The 17,749-nt window shown below is 45.9% G+C and overlaps 1 protein-coding gene across 15 annotated transcripts in view; it reads left to right on the top strand.

The window, feature by feature from the left end:
- Positions 1 to 17,749, top strand: part of LOC110506963 (neogenin) — a 211,340-nt gene that overhangs the window by 152,782 nt on the left and 40,809 nt on the right. For 11 of the 15 annotated variants that reach the window (XM_036963175.1, XM_036963173.1, XM_036963184.1 and 8 more), the window contains exons 8-10: positions 9,205 to 9,439; positions 10,871 to 11,025; positions 14,271 to 14,419. In XM_036963175.1, the coding sequence (XP_036819070.1) occupies positions 9,205 to 9,439; positions 10,871 to 11,025; positions 14,271 to 14,419 (539 nt within the window). The remainder of the gene's footprint in view (positions 1 to 9,204; positions 9,440 to 10,870; positions 11,026 to 14,270; positions 14,420 to 17,749) is intronic. The other 4 variants (XM_036963186.1, XM_036963180.1, XM_036963185.1 and 1 more) reach the window with 1 other exon arrangement.

Here is a 17,749-nt window from a genome sequence, read left to right as displayed (position 1 = left end):
CAGAGAATACTAGTAGTGCATCAGAGAATACTACTAGTGCAGCAGAGAATACTAGTAGTGCATCAGAGAATACTAGTAGTGCATCAGAGAATACTACTAGTGCATCAGAGAATACTAGTAGTGCATCAGAGAATACTAGTAGTGCAGCAGAGAATACTACTAGTGCAGCAGAGAATACTACTAGTGCAGCAGAGAATACTACTGCAGCCCAGAATGCTCCTGCAGCCCAGAATGCTACTACAGTATACTACTACAGCCCAGAATGCTACTACAGTATACTACTACAGCCCAGAATGCTACTACAGTATACTACTACAGCCTAGAATGCTACTACAGTATACTACTACAGCCTAGAATGCTACTACAGTATACTACTACAGCCCAGAATGCTACTACAGTATACTACTACAGCCCAGAATGCTACTACAGTATACTACTACAGCCCAGAATGCTACTACAGTATACTACTACAGCCTAGAATGCTACTACAGTATACTACTACAGCCCAGAATGCTACTACAGTATACTACTACAGCCTTCCCAGTTACAACGAAGATGAGAGAAAGCAGTGCTAAAAATACAATTTAGGGACTCCTATGGGGCTCTGTACAACCCAACAAGAACACAAATGTAAACCCCTAGTGTCTGTCAGGGGGATAGAAGCTGTATCTTCAGGCCGGGGTCAGGGACAGGGCGACCAGACACTATTTGTGTTGTGTGTCACTGTGGCGTCTGTAGCCGTGTTTGTAAAGTAATAAAGCGAGCAGTGGTCCCCGTGCGACGCTCACCGCCATGTAAATGTGACAGTTTTACGCGCCCCGCATGTCGCCCCCCTCTCAGGAAGGCCTTGGAGCAGGGGGGAGCGAGTCAGAGAGATGGCGAATTGAATCAGAGCGACTGTTGGTTTTACAGCTACGCACTCTGACAAGGGCCTTTTTATTAGCCTTGGAAGATGGATGGTGTACCAGCTAGTGTGATATTAGTTTATATGGGGTACGTTCAAGATTGGAAATGAAATGTTTTGAAAATGTTAGAAATGTATAGAAATGAGGTTAGTCCAAACATACAGCCTACAGTAGTAACATGCAAGGTATTCTTAGTGCCCCATCAATAGTAAATACACAAAATAGTGGTGTTACCCAGAAGGCTTGGCCCACCTACAGGAAGTAATGGTAGTGTTACCCAGAAGGCTTGGCCCACATACAGGAAGTAATGGTGGTGTTACCCAGAAGGCTCGGCCCACCTACAATAAGTAATGGTAGTGTTACCCAGAAGGCTCGGCCCACCTACAGGAAGTAATGGTAGTGTTACCCAGAAGGCTTGGCCCACCTACAGGAAGTAATGGTAGTGTTACCCAGAAGGCTCGGCCCACCTACAGGAAGTAATGGTAGTGTTACCCAGAAGGCTCGGTCCACCGACAGGAAGTAATGGTAGTGTTAAATCAAATCAAATTTTATTTGTCACATACACATGGTTAGCAGATGTTAATGCGAGTGTAGCGAAATGCTTGTGCTTCTAGTTCCGACAATGCAGTAATAACAAGTAATCTAACTAACTTCTGTTACCCAGAAGGCTCAGGCCACCTACAGGAAGTAATGGTAGAAGAAACACAGACAACCCTAACTAGAACCCCCACTTCCTCCTTCTACCTCTGATTACTGGGCCTGTGTGGTTTCCACTGTGAGCAGTTAGGCAGTTGACCAGAAGACTGTGGTTTCCACTGTGTGCTGTGTGTGTGTGTGTGTGGTGTGTGTGTATTTGTATTTACCACACTCTGTTCAAGGACCGTGAGCGTGGGTTTAACTGCCAATTTGCTCCCTGGGCTTTGTTTACTCTACAATGGTTAGGACCGGCAGTGGTTGGTTCCTGAAGCATATTGTTCTTTGTATATTTTCCCTGATTGTTCATTCCATCTCTGAGATTCATTTGCTTTTACACGAGGACAGAATATTACCATCCGTGTGTTTTTCTGTTATTCTGTATGATAATTCAACCCACTTTCTTTTTACAATGGATGTTTCTTTACACTTTCCTGTATCTTTTCACTGCTTTTTTTCCAAGGTCACACTTTCAACCTTGTTATCGTGGCTGTTTTTAGCCCTGACCTGGGCTTGGTGTGTCACCTGCCTCAGCCTCACGCTCCAGTCACACCTTCCCTATCACTTTATCACTCACACTCCATCCAGGATGCTGGTTGCTGTTGTTGGATACCACCCATCCCCGGAGTCTACTTTCAGGGCTCTACTCGGCCCAAACAGCCTAAATGGGTGGAAGAGCCACGTTGCGCCAAAACAAAGCTCTTCCTCTATACCCCGACAGGTCACCTGACCCCCAGCGGGGCCCCTGGGCTCCTGGCTCAGAGATGGGCGGCGTTGCCAGGCTAGCGTTTCCTCTTCACGTCAACCGCCCCCCTGTCGTGCCACCCTTCCTCTACGCATATTGACCATCATGCAACATTCCAGGGTGGTATATAATAGGCTACCCGCTTTGATGTCCCTGTGCGTGATATCCACCCCACGTAGACCAACCCAGCGACCCTGATTACACTCTGTGAATCCAGGGGGGGGGGGGTTCCTCTCTGAGTTACACTAACAATTCATTTATTTGAACCTTTCCTCTCCTGTTGGGAGAAACCTGGCACAAGCACCCCTGAGATATCAAACCACTTACCGTACTGTACACAGTTACGTGTTGAGAATTCAATTCACACACCAGGTAATAAGAACCTGCGGTCTGTTGGGGATGATGATGATGATGATGATGTAGGGTAAAACACATTTCCTGCTTCTTTAACTCTACAGGAGGAACCCCTGTGAGTGCCCCCCCTCCGGGTTCTTCTCCACTGAGCATGTTTACCACTGGATGCATATGATGCTAATTTCCCCAAAGAAAGACTACAAGACGGGGGGGGGGCAATCAACATAGAAAAAGATGTCCATGCTCTTATTCATTTACATATCAGGGCTCATGCCACAGCAGGCGCCTCACATGTTTTGGGCGAAGGGGGGGGGGGGGGGGGGGGACTTGATATACAATCATGACCCTACAGTGGAAGTGGATCAAGGGATGATGTTTGTCTGATGAGGAAGGGGATGCTGTATGTATGCATGTACACACCAGACATTTTAATTATTGATGTAACCAACCTGATTCAATTATCAGCTGTATTTCAAAGCAGATGACAGTCCAAGGGGAATTTACTGCGTATATTAAACGTGTACACTCTTGTGATGGGAGACGAGCATGCAGGCGCTCTGGGACCACGGATAGAGGGAAGGACTTTAAAGTGGCAAGGGCTGAGATTTATTAGGGGGATGGAGGAGATGAGTGGGACGGGGGGGCAAAAGGGGTAAGACTGACTGCTCCATGGGCCTGCTTTAGCCCTAGCAGGGAGGGAGGTTAGACCTCCTCTAGGGAGCCTACCTCTCCACCCTCACCAGATGAGTCTCTGTACACTTACTCCATCATATCCCCTGATGCCTGAAACACTAGGGGGCATCCCTAAACCCTAATCCTGCTCTCATGCTGTGACCCCCCCACCCCCTCCCCACCACCCTCTCCACCAGACCCCACCCTCTCCACCAGACCCCCCCCCCCAACCACCCTCTCCACCAGACCCCACCCTCTCCACCAGACCCCCCCCCCCAACCACCCTCTCCACCAGACCCCACCCTCTCCACCAGACCCCCCCCCCCCAACCACCCTCTCCACCAGATCCCCCGTCCGTCCGTCCGTCCACTGCAGTTGTGTTGTCCTCCTACAGCTCCATCCCCTTATCTCACCAGCCAGAGGGTCCTCAGGCAGAAAGGAGGCCATCTCTTCCCCCCCAAATAAAAAATTAAAACCAGACCCATCCCAAATGTTTCATCTTCCACACGTCTCTGATGCCTTAGTTCCACTTTGCTCTATTTTTAGGCTGTTATGCAGTTAGTTGGCTCTTTGTTGACGACGAAGAAAACAGAAAGTGTCTTCCAATGAGTTGAGTGAGATCTGGCAACGCTGTTGGTAGCTGTAGGTTTTCTACTTCCTGTTGAACCACCATACCACAGTACAACAAGCCCTTCCACAGTACAACAAGCCCTTCCACAGTACAACAAGCCCTTCACTTGTCCCTGGGTTCTCTTACTATGAGCTGTTCCACAAAATACCTTCCTTATCTGTGCTTCATAAAATAAAGAATATGCCAGGTTTTAGATCCCAGATTTCCAATATGCTGCAAACACCTGTTGAAATGGTGCAGGGAGTGTAAGAAATTAATATGGAGATACCGAGAACTCATGCGGACAGCTCCACATCACCCAGAACCCATGAACTCATGTCTAACCGTAGCTCTACAGTGGATTACTTTTCTTTCTCTGTGGTGCGAGCCTCACTGAAAAGCAGCTTTAATGCCACCTTCTCAGGAGGGAAACCCCATGTGTATCATGTTACTGATCTGTGTTTTGTGCCTTGGGCAGTGGGCGTTCTGTAACCCTTATAGACTTTATAGGAAATCCGATGCCTCTCCCGTCCCTCACGACTCCTCTCACCACGTAAAAAGGTGTCAGAAACAGAAACGCTTTGTTCTTAAAGGAAAACAGGCAGAGGTGGCCCCGAAGAGGAGGGTGGGGGAACAGCGTCCTCCTCTTGATCAAGTCCAACGCTTGGCCAACCGACGAACGAGAGGAAGCAAGGGCCCGGGAGATAAAGAACAAACAACATGTTTCATCTGCCTCTCCATCTTTCTCGTTCCCTCCCTCGTTTTTGTCTTGAAGACATTTGTCTGTCTCTTACCCGAGTTTGTATCTTGTCGACACATCAAGAGCCTCTCCAAATGTCACGTTCTGTCAGAATTCTATTTCCTCTGATGTTATCGGCTGGAGACTAGCAAGAGAACATGGCCAATTGAACAAATGAATGACTGAAATGGTCTTCGCTTTGCTTCCATCAGCAATGAATTGGATACGACCACACCGCGTTCGTTCTCGCTTGATCAGAACCCCCCACAAACACTGTTTCAGAACATCTCCTCAAAGGAAGCATCACGAATCAGTCAAGATCGCAGTCTGTCTGCCATCACACATGTTCTTGTTGAAGTTCTATGAAAGCTTGGATGTGTTCATTTAGCTGCTTAACTGACCATGATATTTTCCCGAAAAGGAATCAAGACATTTCCTTTAAATATTTTAGCTCTATCAGTATTTTTGAACCATCTTATATCAGCTCTCTCCATTTCATGTGCCATATCTCATCCTCTTCTGCTGAGGAGCATGACCATCTCTCTTCCCTCTTTCTCTCCTCCTTCCTTCCCTCCCGGAGTTAAAAGCGCTCATTCTGTAATGAGCCATTAGTGTAGCCATGTGGCTCTGTTCAGCGACATTACATGAACCCAACCCACAGACAGAAGCAGAGACTGTTTCCTTCACTTCTGAGACTAGTTCTACCATTATGCAACACTTGGCAAGACCTCTCACTCTCCAGGTTACATAGTAGCGACTTTGAACACTGCCTGGTGACGTCACTGTTGACCTGAATCCTAAATTACCATGCTTTCTTTGTATGTAACAGCAATTAGATATTTGAAAGCCCAACAGCCGGCCAATGAGCTAAGTGTCCTGTGGGTGTACGTGTGCCGAGAGGGGACTTTCTAAAACCCACGGCCGTCTACCCGTCAGACAAAGTGGCAGCGCATTCTGCCAGTTATGTTTTCATATGCCCACAAAGTTGACGTATTGTACAACTCGTATTGACATTACTAGAAGCTTAGGCACCAGTTACTTCCCTTCTAATCAAACTTGAAAAGGTACTGGAGATATTTTGTTCTGAAGAGCTCCACTGATATCATTCAGCTGCCCTGGAAAGTACAGTATGTTTCATTGTCCATTATTAAGATTCTTCTGTTATTAACAGTTTCCTTTGAATCGTTTTGTCTAACTCTTTCTTATACACAGTACCCAGATACCTGGTTAAGGTAGAGGATAACTTTCCTCATTAGCTCCTAATGCCAGCCATTCATTACCAGTGTCACACGCCCTAATGACACAATTAATCTACTAGAAATAGACCATCAGAACAGCTACGATTTCTTCCTTACTGTAACTGTCCATGGCTGAGAATAGATGGAAGACTGATTGTGACCAGGAGACTGAGACATGTCCTGTTCTCTGTAATACCACTGAGACTAACATTAACAAGGAGGAGACTGAGACATGGCCTGTTCTCTACAGTACCACTGAGACTAACATTATGGTTTTCATCTACTCGCTGTATGCCCGGTGCCAACTTGGACATAGTGGTCCTTAGCACGTGGCCGCATGCCAGCGCCTCGCTAGGCAGCTCAGGAACCTCTCCGCCCAGTTGACTGCCATCTTTCTAAACGCTTTTCTTTCCCTTTATTCCTTATTCCTTCCCCGGCAATTTGCTCCGGGTTCTGTCTCCAACAGACTGGTCATCCTCCAGCTGAGCCTTAAAGCCCAGTGGACCGAGGGGAGTGGAGGGGGGCAAGCCCCGGCCCAACGGAGTAAGCTTGGGCGGTATCCAGATTCATACCTTCATCCCGACCTTGTGCCAATCCGGGATATTCAGTAATACCAACACCGACCACAAGGGGCGCTGTTTTCAAACCCCACTGATACTCTGAAATCCGAAGGTTAGCAATGCTAAAAAGTCCCATAGAGAATGCTAACTAAATGCTAACAAGCGTATTGTGAAGATTTTATACAATCTGACCTAAACTACACAACTAACTCAAAAATGCTACTTACGGTTTGCTGCACACACAACAAATATAAGCCACAAGGCTCTTGATCCAAGAGGGAATTCTCTGCAGCTAGATAGTTAAATAGCTACTAAATTAGCAAACCACATGCACAACTGCAGAGCATTTAGCACATTTTTGACAGTTAACTTAAACTTGATAATGAAAAATGATGTGACAGGTGAAATGAACAACACGATCTTTATCTCCTAATGTATTGCACAAGTTTACTGCAGGTATTTATCATCTATCTCCTAATGTAATGCACAAGTTTACTGCAGGTATTTATAATCTATATCTCCTAATGTAATGCACAAGTTTACTGCAGGTATTTATCATCTATCTCCTAATGTAATGCACAAGTTTACTGCAGGTATTTATCATCTATCTCCTAATGTATTGCACAAGTTTACTGCAGGTATTTATCATCTATCTCCTAATGTAATGCACAAGTTTACTGCAGGTATTTATCATCTATCTCCTAATGTAATGCACAAGTTTACTGCAGGTATTTATCATCTATCTCCTAATGTAATGCACAAGTTTACTGCAGGTATTTATCATCTATCTCCTAATGTAATGCACAAGTTTACTGCAGGTATTTATCATCTATCTCCTAATGTAATGCACAAGTTTACTGCAGGTATTTATCATCTATCTCCTAATGTAATGCACAAGTTTACTGCAGGTATTTATAATCTATATCTCCTAATGTATTGCACAAGTTTACTGCAGGTATTTATCATCTATCTCCTAATGTATTGCACAAGTTTACTGCAGGTATTTACTTAAAAAGTAGCTACAAATATTCACATTTATAAAATAAAAAAAACTTCACTGGTATTGAAAAAACGTCTCATGGCTTTTTCCAAATACCCCGGTATACGGTGTGTGTGTATACGGTATACCGCCCAAGCCTAAAACCGTCTCTGACCGAGAGCGTCCTACATATACAGATATACAGCTGTATAGACACACACACACACACACACACACACAAATGGACACACACAACTGTCATAGACATGTCAGGACTGTTTATGATATGAGGATATAACCTCTGAAAGTCATACGATTAACAGATATGTAAACCCTGCAGCAGCCCAGTCACACTGACAGACTGACAGCTCACTCTGTGTACTAGTCAGTAATTGCTGTGAATGATGCCTCCTCTACGTTCCGTCTAATGGCTCGTGTCGTTACAGAGAAGCTGTAGTGAAATGAACCAGACTTAATGCATTTCCTAGAGTTCTGAATCAGATGGATGTATATCCTCCTCAGGCCCTCTTTGTAAAATAGCTTTATGTTTATGGAGGGAGATGGAGCCCAGGTATTCCCAGTTGTTGGCTGTTTCTGTGATTGAATATTTTGTTGATGATTAGATTGTTTACATTTTATATTGGCGTGTATTTTTTTATTATGGGAGGTGAGGAGAATTTTCTCTCAGTGCCCAAGGAAAATATGTTGTAACTCTGTAGAATGACACTTATTTATTATCTTCCCTTTACTCAAATATACAGGGGAATCAATTCCGTGTGTGTGTGTGTGTGTGTGTGTGTGTGTGTGTGTGTGTGTGTGTGATATACAGCAAATCCCACACCACTCTGTTCAATATCCAAGGTCATGGCACTGCTGGAATCTGTCATATAAACAGATAGTCTAGTCTCCCTGAATAAGCATCTCCTCAGTGTGTCATGGTGGATAGATGTTCTATGGTCAGCATTCATTTGCATAGAGTTGTATTTCTCTCTATATATATACCCCATATGTTTAGTTTCTATGCATTTTGGCATTGCCCTCGACTTGATTCCTTTGACCTGCTACCAATGGAAATGCCACAGTCTCTCTGACATTCTTTCCCTGTGTTGTCTCAGTCGTCTAGTATAAAATAGAAAGCAGATATACCCATGTCTAACCACAGATTGTTCTGAGACAGCACCAAATGACATTTTTTCACATTGCTGTGGGTAGACTGTGGAATAGCGCCAGTACATTAAAACATTATAGGGTGGGTTTGACAGTTGCTGTGGAACTCTAAGGTCACACTTTGCTATGTAGAATATGTACAAAGTCTAGACTGTATTTTCTATATGTGTTCATACACCAGTCAGTGGTGTTTGTGTTGCTCCCCTCTTCCATTAGAGATGTTGTGCATGTTTAGTCTCCCTCTTTTTGTATTGTGTTTCGTTGTGATTATTCCAGCGTGATATTAGTGTGTTTTTGTGATTCCTTGTCATGCCGAGAGCTCTTTTTTTTTTGTCACGTGGTTATTTTGTGTGTTTCTTCTGTTTTCTTTTTTTGTTCTCCTTTATTTCGCTGTCCTTTCCTTTCTCTTCTTCTCTCTGTTCCTTTTGGATGCCGTCCGTCCGTCCACCTCTTTCTCCTTCTCTCTCTCGCTGTCTTCTTCACCTCCCTTCACCTTCCATCCACCTGACCCCTACTCATCTCCCACCACTCCACCCTCAAAGATGTAGCCCTCCCCACCCCTCCTCCCCCCTCACTGACTCCTGACACTACTGACCATGTAACGCCAGGCTCCAGAGGTGTGGCTAACCCCACTGGCCCCACCCCCTCCGCCCCCCGTGACGTCGTGGCCTCGCTGGTCTCCACCCGCTTCATCAAGCTCACCTGGCGCCCTCCTGCTGAGCCCAACGGAGAAGACCTCACCTACTCTGTCTACTTCAATCAGGAGGGTACCAACAGGTAGGGACCCTACACAGTACAGTATTACACACTACTCAGTGTATTATAGCAGGTAGGCCCTCTATTCAGTACAGTACATCATACACACTACTGAGGGCCCCTATAGCATACACCCTGCTGAGGGCCCCTATAGCATGCACACTGCTGAGGGCCCCTATAGCATGCACACTGCTGAGGGCCCCTATAGCATGCACACTGCTGAGGGCCCCTATAGCATGCACACTGCTGAGGGCCCCTATAGCATGCACACTGCTGAGGGCCCCGATAGCATGCACACTGCTGAGGGCCCCGATAGCATGCACACTGCTGAGGGCCCCGATAGCATGCACACTGCTGAGGGCCCCGATAGCATGCACACTGCTGAGGGCCCCGATAGCATGCACACTGCTGAGGGCCCCGATAGCATGCACACTGCTGAGGGCCCCGATAGCATGCACACTGCTGAGGGCCCCGATAGCATGCACACTGCTGAGGGCCCCGATAGCATGCACACTGCTGAGGGCCCCGATAGCATGCACACTGCTGAGGGCCCCTATAGCATGCACACTGCTGAGGGTCCCTATAGAATGCACCCTGCTGAGGGCCCCTATAGCATACACACTACCCAGTGTACAGGTAGACTCTTGCTATGTAATGGTGTGTCGTCTGTAAATACAATACTGTCCACTCAGTAGAAATCAAGTGATATAGTATTGCTTGGCTTCTTTTGATAGTGTGTGCACTAACTGGGCTGTTGATAGTGTATACACTAACTGGGCTGTTGATAGTGTATACACTAACTGGGCTGTTGATAGTGTGTGCACTAACTGGGCTGTTGATAGTGTGTGCACTAACTGGGCTGTTGATAGTGTGTGCACTAACTGGGCTGTTGATAGTGTGTGCACTAACTGGGCTGTTGATAGTGTGTGCACTAACTGGGCTGTTGATAGTGTGTGCACTAACTGGGCTGTTGATAGTGTGTGCACTAACTGGGCTGTTGATAGTGTGTGCACTAACTGGGCTGTTGATAGTGTGTACACTAACTGGGCTATTGATAGTGTGTGTACTAACTGGGCTGTTGATAGTGTGTGCACTAACTGGGCTGTTGATAGTGTGTGCACTAACTGGGCTGTTGATAGTGTGTACACTAACTGGGCTGTTGATAGTGTGTGTACTAACTGGGCTGTTGATAGTGTGTGCACTAACTGGGCTGTTGATAGTGTGTGCACTAACTGGGCTGTTGATAGTGTGTACACTAACTGGGCTGTTGATAGTGTGTGCACTAACTGGGCTGTTGATAGTGTGTGCACTAACTGGGCTGTTGATAGTGTGTGCACTAACTGGGCTGTTGATAGTGTGTACACTAACTGGGCTGTTGATAGTGTGTACACTAACTGGGCTGTTGATAGTGTGTACACTAACTGGGCTGTTGTGTGTGTGTGTGTCTCTCAGGGAGCGTATCCTGAACACCAGTCGGCCAGGTGAGATGCAGGTGACCATTCAGAACCTGATGCCGGACTCCAAGTACAAGTTCCGGGTGGTGGCACACAACAAGAACGGCCTGGGAGAGAGCTCTGCCGTCCTCAAGGTGGCCACCCAGGGTGAAGGTAAAACACACACACACACAGACAAACATACTGTATACTCTACAAACAAACACTTACACAGGGATAAACATGAACCCAGACCACCCCACTGTCACTCTCCTCTCTAGGCCGTAGAAACATCCTCTGTAGTGGTTGTTCATTTCCTTCCAGTTACTTACTTACCTGTGTGTGTGAGAGAGGTGTGTGAGGTGTGTGTTTAAACATGGCCTCCCATACTGTGGCTGAGGAAGAAGGGTGTGTGTGTGTTTGTGAGAGAGGTGTGTGTTTAAACATGGCCTCCCATACTGTGGCTGAGGAAGAAGGGGGTGTGTGTATAGTGGGGTATGGTAGGCAGGCTGAATTAAAATGCATCCTCCTTCCTTCCAGTTCTCCAATCCGTAATACCTCCTCCGTCAAACATTGACACTGTATCCATTCACAGTGTATACTATACTTTGACACTGTATCCATTCACAGTGTATACCAGGCCTTTTTAGGATGTTGTGACTGGAGCGTTTTCCCCTCACAGCTCTACAGTAGACATGCTAAAGGCTTCCCCCTCCATGGCACAGTGGAGCTGAACACCCTTCTATTCATCTCTCCTTCTCTCTCCCTCACAGCTCAGCCTATTCATCTCTCCTTCTCTCTCCCTCACAGCTCAGCCTATTCATCTCTCCTTCTCTCCCTCACAGCTCAACCTATTCATCTCTCCTTCTCTCTCCCTCACAGCTCAGCCTATCCATCTCTCCTTCTCTCTCTCTCATCACGGCTCAGCCTATCCATCTCTCCTTCTCTCTCCCTCACGGCTCAGCCTATTCATCTCTCCTTCTCTCTCCCTCACGGCTCAGCCTATCCATCTCTCCTTCTCTCTCCCTCACGGCTCAGCCTATCCATCTCTCCTTCTCTCTTCCTCATCACAGCTCAGCCTATCCATCTCTCATTCTCTCTCCCTCACGGCTCAGCCTATCCATCTCTCCTTCTCTCTCCCCCATCACAGCTCAGCCTATCCATCTCTCCTTCTCTCTTCCTCATCACGGCTCAGCCTATCCATCTCTCCTTCTCTCTCCCTCATCACGGCTCAGCCTATCCATCTCTCCTTCTCTCTCCCTCATCACGGCTCAGCCTATCCATCTCTCCTTCTCTCTCCCTCACAGCTCAGCCTATCCATCTCTACTTCTCTCTCCCTCACAGCTCAGCCTATCCATCTCTCCTTCTCTCTCCCTCACAGCTCAGCCTATCCATCTCTCCTTCTCTCTCCCTCACGGCTCAGCCTATCCATCTCTCCTTCTCTCTCCCTCACGGCTCAGCCTATTCATCTCTCCTCCTCTCTCCCACCATCACGGCTCGGCTGCTGCCAAGTTTCTGGGTCAGTCTCTGCCTCTCTACCTGTGTCCTTTGCACCTGGCACTCCATAATGTGTGCCGACGGGAGCCTAACTACCCGTGGGGATAGCAAAGGGGGCAGCCAGTGCCAGGGACAAATTTGTCTGTCTGTCTGACAGCATCTCTTCTAGGTTATAAATGAAGGTTTAAACTGTTGACCTGATTCCAAGTACCCGACCTGGACCGACCACACTGCATCCCTCACTGTATATATCTTACAGACACCTACTATATATACTGACAAATGAGAGCCTCCGTGTACTGCCAGGCATATCTGCAGCTAACGCACAGCAAAGGTACATGTTCCTTTCCCTTAGAGAAGAATTGGGGTATTTGTCAGTGAAACTGGGGTCAAGTATTTTCCATGTTTGATGGACAAAGGCGTAGTTTGTATTCCATGTAGAATCAACATGGTCTGTCTGTTAAAACACTGCTATAGGTTCCTTGTGTGTGTATATACAGTGTATTTTGATTTGTTTAACACTTTTTTGGTGATGATTCCATATGTGTTATTTAATAGTTTTTAGGTCTTCACTATTATTCTACAATGTAGAAAATAGTACAAATAAAGAAAAACCCTTGAATGAGTAGGTGTCCAAACTTTAGACTGGTACTGTATATACACTACCATTCAAAAGTTTGGGGTCACTGAGAAATGTCCTTGTTTTTGAAAAAAAAAAAAAAAAAAAAGTATATTAAAATGACATCAAGTTGATCATAAGTACAGTGTAGACATTGTTAATGTTGTAAACGACTATTGTAGCTGGAAACGGCAGATTTGTAATGGAATATCAACATTGGCGTACAAGAGGCCCATTATCAGCAACCATCACTCCTGTGTTCCAATGGCTTATCCAAGTTTATCATTTTAAAAGGCTCATTGAGCATTAGAAAACTATTTTGCAATAATGTTAGCATAGCTGAAAACTTGTTCTGATTAAAGAACAATACAACTGGCATTCTTTGGACTAGTTGAGTATCTGGAGCATCAGCATTTGTGGGTCCGATTACAGGCTCAAAATGGCTAGAAACAAAGACCTTTCTTCTGAAACTCACAACATTAACAATGTCTACACTGTATTTCTGATCAATTTGATGTTATTTTAATGGACAAAAAAAATTGATTTTCTTTCAAAAACAAGGATATTTCTAAGTGACCCCACACTTTTGAACGGTAGTGTACATGCATACACACGTCATCCTAAACACCACAGAAGTTCTCTCTTGACGACTAGGTATGGTTAATGATGCATTACATTTGCCACACAGCTCAGTTTCTCAGACCCTATCGTTATCCGTCTAGAGACTACATCCTCCAGTAGATGTGGCTCTCAGCACCTGCTACCACAGTCTTGTGTTAAACAGCTACGCCGGTCGGCACCAGAGCTGTTAATTGAATGTAATGACACACGTCCCTGCAGAGCAAACAACAATGGAAACACCCCTCTCCCTCCTCAACCACTTGGTTTAGTCCCAGCCGCTCTCTCTCGGCTAACCAATTCCAATTAACTTAATACTTCAGATAAATTCCTCTGTAAACCAAGCATGACCTTGTCTGTCCCCGCTCCCCCCTCTCACCTACTGGAATACCATGCTAGAGGGATTGGTGGGATGATGTGGGGAAATGACCACAGCATGTGTGTCAGGCTTTGCGGTTTAAGAAAAAAAACAGGGGGACATTCCAAAATGGCAGTCTTTCAAATTGGGACCAAATTGTCTCCAAGTGATTTGAATGAGAGTGTGGTTTTGTGCAAGTGTGGTTATATGATGTGGCTTACATATGAAAAAAATACAAATATTGAGATTTGGGGGGGAAATGCCTTTCTGTGTCTTTTTATTTGGGGATTCATACTAAGTGTCCCCTGTATCCTTTGGTGTTTCCAGTGCAAGTTCCTGGCCCCGCCCCCAACCTGCAGGCTGTGTCGACCACACCCACCTCCGTCACCCTCAGCTGGGACACTCCCCTCACTGGTAACGGAGACGTCCTCACCTACAAGGTCTACTATATGGAGAAGGGTCTGGACCTGGAACAGGTAAGACCCAGTGTGATGGGTGGGGGAGTTAGATGGCCCTATATGTTGAAATAGTGATCCATCATATTCTATGAGAGAGATTAGTCTTGTGATGATATAACAACAAGACTGCAAACAAGCAAAACAGAACAGCGAAATGAACTGTTGCTTTTCCCGGCTTAGCATCAGCACCATATAGCCCATTGAAGTGTCCCAGCTCGGTCACAGCCCAGTAGACTGCCTTGAAACTCCTGTCCCCCTGAAGTTCCAAAGCCTCTGCTCTATTCCCACTCTATCAGATAGCTGGCAGCACCACCCTCCCTATTCCCCAGTCTCCCAGCAGGCCACAGTGCAGCGCACCGCAGCACAGCCTCCTGAGTCATCCAGCCCTGCCAGCCCAACCAGCCAGGCGTTAAAGAGCCTTTAATATGATAATGGATGAAATGTCAGCCAGCACAACGAGTAATGATGCTGTTGCTGCTGCCGTCCCTCGCTCCCTAGAGGAGAGAGAGAGAGATTCTGACAGGAAGAGAAGAGGCTTATCTGATGATCTCTTTATCTGAAAAGAGAGGAACAAAGGTTGAATCCAGAGAACAGGGTAGCTAACGGGGTGTTGGAGTGGATGAATTATTGAGGCAGGGACGGGGAAGGCTTCAGGAAGTGGCATGTCTACAGGGAGGAAGCTGTCACAATGGCGCGCCTGACTTCAGTTGAACAGTTAGGCACTGTGGTTTTACTACCCAGGGACAAAGATTAGGGCGGTACCCAAATAGAGTAGCTATTTGTAGTTAGCTAGTTTTCCATCCAATTGACAACAGATTTTTATGCAATTTAAAAAAAAAAAAATCTGCATCAAAACAGTATGCGCATTTTCCCACCAGATAACTGTTTCCATCAAATTGACTTGTTGCGGATAAAAGGCTGATGACGTAGTGCCCATAAAATAACCTTTGCGGTTAAACTCCCATGTACAGAAGGGAGAAAAAAAAAGTTAAGTGTTTCTATCGCATTTCCAACAACTGATGGTTTTGTCACACAAAATGTTGCGTTATATAGTGAATGTGCCAACTCTGGTCGTGGCATGTGCACTATAGACAACAGCTCGCAGATACAATGTGTGTATAGCCTACATTCGTGGCCAAAAGTTTTGAGAATGACAAATATTAATTTCCACAAAGTTTGCTGCTTCAGTGTCTAGATATTTTTGTTAGATGTTACTATGGAATACTGAAGTATAATTACAAGCATTTCATAAGTGTCAAAGGCTTTTATTGACAATTACATGAAGTTGATGCAAGAGTCAATATTTGAGGTGTTGACCCTTCTTTTTCAAGACCTATGCAATCCGCCCTGGCATGCTGTCAATTAACTTCTGGGCTACATCCTGACTGATGGCAGCCCATTCTTGCATAATCAATGCTTGGAGTTTGTCAGAATTTGTGGGTTTTTGTTTGTCCACCCGCCTCTTTAGGATTGACCACAAGTTCTCAATGGGATTAAGGTCTGGGCAGTTTCCTGGCCATGGACCCAAAATATCGATGTTTTGTTCCCCGAACCACTTAGTTATCACTTTTGCCTTATGGCAAGGTGCTCTATCATGCTGGAAAGGGCATTGTTTGTCACCAAACTGTTGCTGGATGGTTGGGAGAAGTTGCTCTCTGAGGATGTGTTGGTACCATTCTTTATTCATGGCTGTGTTCTTAGGCAAAACTGTGAGTGAGCCCACTCCCTTTGCTGAGAAGCAACCCCACACACGAATGGTCTCAGGATGCTTTACTGTTGGCATGACACAGGACTGATGGTAGCGCTCACCTTGTCTTCTCCGGCCGGACAAGCTTTTTTCCGGATGCCGCAAACAATTGGAACGGGGATTCATCAGAGAAAATAACTTTACCCCAGTCTGTCCCTGATGTTTTTTCTGAAGAGAAGTGGCTTCTTTGCTGCCCTTCTTGACACCAGGCCATCCTCCAAAAGTCTTCGCCTCACTGTGCGTGCAGATGCACTCGCACCGGCCTGCTGCCATTCCTGAGCAAGGTCTGTACTGGTGGTGCCCCGATCCCGCAGCTGAATCAACTTTAGGAGACGGTCCTGGCGCTTGCTGGACTTTCTTTGGCGCCCTGAAGCCTTCTTCACAACAATTGAACCACTCTCCTTGAAGTTCTTGATGACCTGATAAATGGTTGATTTAGGTGCAATCTTACTGGCAGCAATATCCTTGCCTGTGAAGCCCCTTTTTTGCAAAGCAATGATGACTGCATGTGTTTCCTTGCAGGTAACCATGGTTACTACTCCCTTCACAGAACAGGGCAAACTGGCTCTAACCAGAATAGAAAGAGTGGGAGGCACCGGTGCACAACTGAGCAAGAGGACAAGTACATTAGTGTCTCTAGTTTGAGAAACAGACTCCTCACAAGTCCTCAACTGGCAGCTTCATTAAATAGTATCCGCAAAACACCAGTGTCAACATCAACAGTGAGGAGGCGACTCCGGGATGCTGGCCTCCTAGGCAGAGTTGTAAAGAAAAAGCCACTTCTCAGACTGGCCAATAAAAAGAAACGACTAAAATGGGCAAAAGAACACAGACACTGGACAGAGGAACTCTGCCTCTGTCTGTTCTTAATCTTTTCTTTTATGATGAACTTCACAGGGTGGTGAAAGCACCCAGTGATGAGCTTGATGCTCCTTTCCAATAAATATCAAGGGTCTTATTCTGATGACATGATGATACAAATAATCTTGCTCTTTTTGTCAATAATAATCTTATCATGTACAGTCGTGGCCACAGCAATGGTGGTGGTGTTAGTAGTGGTGATAGTAGTAGTAGTAGTAGTAGTGATGGCGGTGGTGATAGTAGTAATGGCATTGATAGTAGTAGTGGCGTTGATAGTAGTAGTAGTAGTAGTAGTGGTGATGGCGGTGGTAGTGGTGGTGATAGTAGTAGTAGTGGTGGTGATAGTAGTAGTAGTAGTGGTGGTGGTAGTAGTAGCGGTGGTAATAGTGGTGGTGATAGTAGTAGTGGTAGTTGTTATTAGTAGTGGTGGTGGTGGTGGTAGTAGTGGTGATGGTGGTGGTAGTAGCAGTGGCGATAGTAGTAATGGTGGTGGTGGTAGTAGTAGTAACGGTGGGAGTGGTGGTGGTGGTAGTAGTAGTAACAGTGGTAGTAGTAGTGGTGGTGATAGTAATAGTGGTGGTGGTAATAGTATTGGTGGTAATAGTGGTGGTGGTGGTAGTCGTAGTTGTGATAGTAGTAGGGGTTGTGGTGGTAGTAGTAGTTGTGGTGGTGATAGTAGTAGTAGTAGTAGTACAAGCAGCGGTGGTGATAGTAGTAGTAGTGGTAGTGGTAGTGGTAGT

This window comes from Oncorhynchus mykiss, chromosome 26 (genome assembly GCF_013265735.2).
Source record: "Oncorhynchus mykiss isolate Arlee chromosome 26, USDA_OmykA_1.1, whole genome shotgun sequence".
Taxonomy (NCBI): domain Eukaryota; kingdom Metazoa; phylum Chordata; class Actinopteri; order Salmoniformes; family Salmonidae; genus Oncorhynchus; species Oncorhynchus mykiss.
The sequence above is the reverse complement of the archived record's forward strand: the minus strand, read 5'-3'. Positions and strand labels throughout refer to the sequence as shown.